The 7,008-nt window shown below is 28.8% G+C and overlaps 1 protein-coding gene across 1 annotated transcript in view; it reads left to right on the forward strand.

The window, feature by feature from the left end:
- The first annotated feature begins 128 nt into the window (after positions 1-128).
- LOC110426415 (putative disease resistance RPP13-like protein 1) overlaps positions 129-7,008 on the forward strand; it is a 46,576-nt gene continuing 39,696 nt past the window's right edge. Inside the window, 6 exon segments of the mRNA XM_089785291.1 lie at positions 129-202; positions 353-404; positions 1,567-1,685; positions 1,687-1,717; positions 1,719-2,005; positions 2,007-2,304. Coding sequence (XP_089641417.1) covers positions 129-202; positions 353-404; positions 1,567-1,685; positions 1,687-1,717; positions 1,719-2,005; positions 2,007-2,304 — 861 coding nt within the window.

Raw genomic sequence — 7,008 nt, forward strand, 5'->3', positions numbered from 1 at the left:
AAAAAAAAAATAAGTAAATGTAAAATATTTATTCACAATTAAAATGCACCCAAAGGAAGATAGTAAATTTTAAAAAATAGACATTGAAATTAAATGCATCTTGTACCTTGGTAGCATTGTTAAATGTCATGGCATATAGAAATATTCTGTATACGAGCATATGTGCCGATGATGGGACTTTTTTTCGAAAAAGCTTGCGAAGGTAAATTTTTTCGGTAAACTCTCTAGGTGAAAAGATACCTTCGAACCTCACTAGAATGATGGGAGGGTTAGAAGAAATATCTTTAATAAAGCACTTTTGCTCATATTAGGATTTGCACTCATGAAAACATTATTTTTTACTTGCAAACAGTTGCCCCGATGATGGGATTTGTTCGTTAGATTTACGAAGGCGAGTTTATCTGGTATTTTTCTTAGGTGAGAGGATATTCTCGGATCCCACCAGTATGATAGGCGGATTTGAAAAGGACACTCAAAAAAAAGTTTTCGTTTGGCATTATCTCGATTTTATGTCATACATGGCACGATTACATCATGTGTATGTCAAGCAAAAAAGAAAAATAATAAATAAATAAAATAAAATACCTTTTAATTTATGGTATAAAAGACTAATTAAATAAACTAAATTAAGAAAACATTTAATGGGCTAAGAAAATACATGATTAAATGGTACCGTTTGTGTAACAGGTGGCATAGGGGTGCTAATCTTTCCCTGTGCGTAACCGTACTCCCGAATCCAATTCTAAATAAAATACATATACCAGTTTATAGTTCTTTCGATGAACCTAAGACCAATTTAGGATTTCATCGAACAGAACAAATGCATTAGGTGACCAATCACACCTAGGTTTTTTTTTTTAAAAAAAATATTAGTGGCGACTCCCAAAGTACATTCACATCTAGCAGTCAAATTTTCGGACCCGGCACGTTATGACACTTGTTAAATAAGTTTTAATTATTTTTTTAAAATTATATTAATTGACTTTATTGTAAAATTAGACTTACTATAAGACTTTGGATTTTTTAACGAGTTTTCTTTTATTCTTCTCTGCGGTTATCATTTGTCAAGTTTTACAGCTTTTTTTTTCGGAAAGTTCTGTGCGCATTAATCATTTGATTTAAAGAATGAAAATTTGAGTTTTTTCTCTCAATTTAGAAAGGAGAATTTTAAAAATGACCTTACAGTATAATTATATTAATTGACCTACAATAAAATTAGCTGTAATGTTATTTTTTATACAATTAAATATTTTTAAAAATGATTTTCCAACTTTTTAATTTTTCTAAATATTTTCAAATTTAATTGCTTATCTTATGTGGATAGTCATGGGATTCATAAAGGCTTCAAACAGGTTTGGACTCCCAATGGACAGTTGTAGTGTATGGGAACGAAGTAATAAGATGGAATACTGCTAGTAAATTTGAAAGTTTAATTTGCAGCTCTTTCATTATATTAGACTTTGGGTTTTTTTTTTTGAACGAGTTTTCTTTCATTATATCTGCATTTGTCAAGTTTTAATATTTTTTTGAGTTGAGGTTAATCATTTGATTTTTTTTTTTGGAAAGTTCCTGCAATTTGCTACTGAAAAGAAGATCCACCTACAGTTCGAGAAGTTGAAGACGGAATTGCTGGAGATTGGTGCAGTGCTGGATGATGCTGAGGAAAGGCAACTAAAAGATAAGTCCGAAAATCTGGTTGTCCAACCTCCAAAACTTGGGCATATGACGTGAACGACATTTTGGACGAGATTGCAACCGACATTTCAATGCGCAATTTGATGATGGAACTTCGAGGCAGCTCAGGCAAGAAACCCAGACTCATGATTTCTGATTCATACAATGCTGTTAGGTTTAACAGGGACATGATGTCCAAGATAAATGATGTCACTGCCAGATTGAAAGATTTAGAACCACGGAAAAAACAGTTGCAAAAGAGAACGAGAGACTACCGTAGATCCAAAAGGATAGAAGAACGGCTGCAGCCTACTTCTGTGGAGATCGAAACTCGTGTATGGTAGAGACAAAGACAAGGAGACAATACTCGCATTGCTCTTCAGGAGTGATAACGAACGAAATTTTGTGATTCCCATTGTTGGCATGGGAGGGGTTGGTAAGACAACCTTGGCCCAACTTGTTTACAATGATGCTAGTATCCAAAATCATTTTGACCTCAAAGCATGGGTTTGTGTTTCTGATGCTTTTGATGTCACAAGAATAACGAAAGCAGTTTTGGAATCAGTTAGTTCTGTGTCATGCAATGACAATGAATTGACTTCGCTTCAAGAAAAATTAAAAAAATGCATTGTCAGAAAAAAAATTTATACTCTATGCGATTCTGTAGGTTATAATTTTAAAATTTTTTTATCAGTTTTATCAAAAATCGAATCAAAATCGACTAAATCGAGCTTTGCACACTCCTACTTGTCATGTTATTTTTCATTGTTTTGTAGGTGCATCTTGACCACAAGGACATGAGGTGGAGAAGATAGCTGGACATCCTGTGTACACAGAGAAAGTATCTGATTCCGACTGTGTCATACTCATTTTCTATTAGGTTGTGTCCAGTCACTGTAGCTACCTTGGGCCAAAATATGTACAAATCCCAACTTCAAAATTGAGTCCATCTTCTTGTGTTTGTTGATACCTTTCTGAAGGTTGAAATCATGAGAATGTATCTAATTGACCTTTCCTATTTTTTTTTTTTTTAAGAACGATAACTAGGTTGGCTTATGTCTCTTCATTATTAATCATTGAACTTATTTCTTGCTTGTAGTTCTAGGCTAGTTGCGAGGTATAGCAAACAAAATACACTTTCAAATTATATTATATAAATAATTCTTAAGAAAGTAGTAATACCTCCTAATCAGCTTATGTCCTTACAAATTAGGATTTGAGTTTCACATTTTAATTGTTTTTATCAATTTAACTATTTCCTTGTATGATCCTTGTGCACTTTTTTTCCCCTCAATTTTTTTGTAAGGTGTTGTTCTTTGGGGTGAATATAGGTATTTATTGATTACTTGCACATTATATATATGGCTTAAAATTTTGACAAAAGAATCCACAAAGATGTTAACTTCATTGAGAGTGTGCTCAGACATTAAGTTATCAATCTCAACAAATATTCTCTATTTATCTAACAGTCTTGGATTCAAGTTAAAATAAAGCCACCTTGGAATCAATCTCAACAATAAGATATTTCTTACCCATCCAAAAATGTAGACTCAAGACATGATGAACAATTTTGACTGCCATGATCAAATCAGTATAATTCCAGTCATGAATCCCTAATGGTTCGAAGAAGATACCTGGATGAATTTCTTAAAATCTCTCCACAACCTACAAAGCTTAAAATTTAAGCTCAATTTTCTTAAGAGAAATAAAAAAAAATCTTATTTAGAATTTTACATTTTTATAAGAGTAATGAAAATTTGTGAATTTGAGCGTCAACCTAAACTCATCAATAACTTTGTTTCCTTCAATATCTTTTTTCATTGAAATACTTAAATCATTACTCGCAATGCATAAAGCTCAGAGTGTGTGCCATCACATAATGCTAACTGTCTCTTTTTTGAAACACCATAAATGATTAAGTTCTCACATAGCTTAATAAAATTTTCAATAAAGTTTGGAGCAACCCATTGTAAAGCCTACCACTCCTACCACTCACAAACACAGTTCCATACAATCCATGAATAGTAACATGAAATTAAAATATGACAGCAATATTCTTCATCGTACAAACCATACAAAATGTATAATCAACAATTATTTTTTAAGAATAACACCTTTAGTTCTCGAAAAATTCTTCATAAAAATGCAATTCAAGATAACTATAAGTATAATAAACTTTAAAATTTTGGAGTAATAGTATATATCTAAAAATGGAGATCATAAACCTTAACTTTTAGCTGGTCTGTTGGTGGAGCATTGGTTGATAAAGATAGATTTGGAAATTTAGATAAAATAATTGATAGATAATTAAGAGCTGAAATGAAAGCTTAGTCTTACAATCCATTTATCAACTTTTGACAAAGTGAATTAGAATAACTTTTAAACCCCACCCTCAATGATGGGTTGAAAATTAAAAAAAAAGTTGAATAACTTTTAGAATAATTTCCACTTCTGTAGGACCAACCGTGGGGACTGGGGCGGGTTACCAGACAAAGGGTCTCTTCCTCTGAAGATGATGCCTCCATTTTATAGGTTTCTCTTGCTCCTAATGAACGAAGCTTCGGCCGAAATTAGATTAACGCTTTCCTTGTTTCTCTTTTCATTGTAGATATCACCAAGAAAAGGGTCTTTGTGGGAATCAAATTCATACAAGAATTCTACCGTGCCTTCTAACTTCAAAGCCGTGTGGGTCCATCGTGAAAGATTCCCCTATTTCTCTGATTTTTACTTCTACTTCTAGTCTTTCACAGTTGCCTGTACACCATTTCACACTCAATTTCTGATGAAAAAAAAAGATTTATTTTTATTAGTTCAATAAATATTTGAACGGTTAGAATAGAAAATAAAATAATTATTACATTTTATTAGGTTGTCTAGAAATATAGAAGAGATAAAAGTGTTAACCTACAAATGTATTACCCTTCGTACAATGACACAAATCCATGACGTATTACATTTGGTTTAAGGCTTCGTAAGCCACAAATATATGGATCGAGTTACAATGCTAATTCTGCAATGATATTATAATCGATAATTAATTTCATGAGATTATAATGTAGAGGATTTATTGGAATGGCCACTGCAGAGTATATAACTCATGTTATTACTTAGTGAGAACGGTAATTTCATACTAAGTTACTAGCATATTAACAACATGATAATTAAATTTTGATTGTCAAATTGATGTCATTATTAAAACAAATATTGTCTCCAATCTTACCAAAAAAAATTAAATACAAATCCTTTCACAGAATAAAAAATGTTAAAATGCCCAATTATCCAACTGTGTAAAAAATAAATAATTATAAAATTATTACATCTATTATTGGTACTATTTGTAAGTAATCAGACAATTGAATTTTCTTAACATCATCCATATTCATAGTTAATGAAACGTTACGCTTAAAATTTTAATTTTTTTAGATAAATTTCGAATAATAAAAATATAGAATTTAGGATCTCTGACTTGGCAAATAATAGCTTTTTGCAATTAGAAAACGATTATAATGATGGGTTTAAAATAAAATTTTTACTCTAATAAACTTTTTATATATCCTAGAGGAGAACATATTAAAATGCAGTAACTTTTACAAACGGAATAAAATTTTATTTCTTCTAATTAATGATAAAACAATAGAGTATGATTTCATTCACATAAAATTAATAAAATATGCCTTAATATGCACAAACATATTAACAACAGGATAATTAAATTTTGATTATGGAATTGATGTCATAATTAAAACAAATATTGTTTCCAATCTTACAAAAAAAAAGAGAACTTAAATACAAATCTTTTCATAGAAAAAGTTGTTAAAATGTCCAATTATCCAACTGCATAAAAAATAAATAATTATAAAAATATTATATGTATTATTGATACTATTTTTGAGTAATTAGACAATTAAATTTTCTTAGCGTTATCAATATTCATAATTAATGAAATGTTATTATTAAAAATTTAATTTTTTTAAGACAAAGTAATTTCACTTTTAAAATTTCACATTAATTCATCTCAAGTCTATTAATATTCAAAATAAACATTCCATCTTAAAATCTTAAACACAAATATTATAAAAATAATTAAACTACACAAGATAAAAAATTTAATTTATTTATAACAATAATATATTTTCAATAGCATAATACCACCACTCTTATTATTGGTATTTCCTTTCTGGGTACAACTAATTATTGGTATTTAAATAAAATTTATTGTTGTTGATACCAAAAATTTAACCATTTTTAAGTGGTCATTGAAAATTACATTGCGGAGTGGAGGAGAAGATGAACAAATGAAAAGAAGAGACTCGTGACTTTTGAAAGGACATCCCACCTAGACAACAAAGGCAAGGAAACTACGAGAAGAACAGAAAATATTGAAAAGCTTGAGAGAGAAACAGACTTCTTTTCAAATGCAAATGACACTCCATTTTGTCATACTATTCTTTTCTTTCCAGCTCATAAATTCTATACTGTTGACTCGTGAATTTGGTTACGGGACAAACTGCCGACACTCCTAATTAATATCTTCCTTAATTTTTAAGCATCCAATAATCAAATTTAACCAATTTCTTTGTTTCATATTTAATTAATGTCTTAAATGACATAATATTTAGAAAATTTTTAAATTATTTAAAAATTTTAAATAAAATTTTCATACTTGTATTTAAAATCAAATAAATTTATATAACTAATAATTGATAAATTATTATTAATTAAAAAATTATTTATTATTTTATATTATGCTACATGCAAGGGTAGAGTTAGAGCATTTTCAAAGAGAGGGCAAATAGAATGAGACATTAAATAATTAGAGAGAACTTTATATATAATCTAATTATCATTCATCTAAAAAATTAAATAAAATTCAAAAGACATTAGATATAAAAAAATATACATTAATAGTAATGATGGTGTTATCTATATATATAATTAAATAGAATTATAAAATGAGTCTCTTTGCTCGTAAGAGTGGAAGAGAAACCAATTTTTTAAACTTAAATGAATTGTCTTTTTACTTTTTATGTTCTAACTCTTTTCTTATTTTCAATCTATCTTTTAAATTACTAATTAATATATGGAGTTACTGGATTGAACTATTGAGATATAATATATTATAATAGGTTATTAGGTTGGAGTGTTAAGATATAATAAGTTATGATAGATTTAAATTTATATTAAAACTTAATAAATTTGTATTAATAGACTCACTTTTTTTAAAAAAAAAAATTGATAGGCTTAACATATTAGTTTAAAATTTATTTGTTGGGCTTAACTAGTAATATGTTAATCATAATGACTCTAATTTTATCAAACAATTTGAAGAATAAA

The sequence above is a fragment of the Theobroma umbraticum genome, unplaced genomic scaffold (genome assembly GCF_002168275.2).
Source record: "Theobroma umbraticum cultivar Fairchild unplaced genomic scaffold, ASM216827v3 scaffold_55.0, whole genome shotgun sequence".
In the NCBI taxonomy this organism is placed as follows: Eukaryota; Viridiplantae; Streptophyta; class Magnoliopsida; order Malvales; family Malvaceae; genus Theobroma; species Theobroma umbraticum.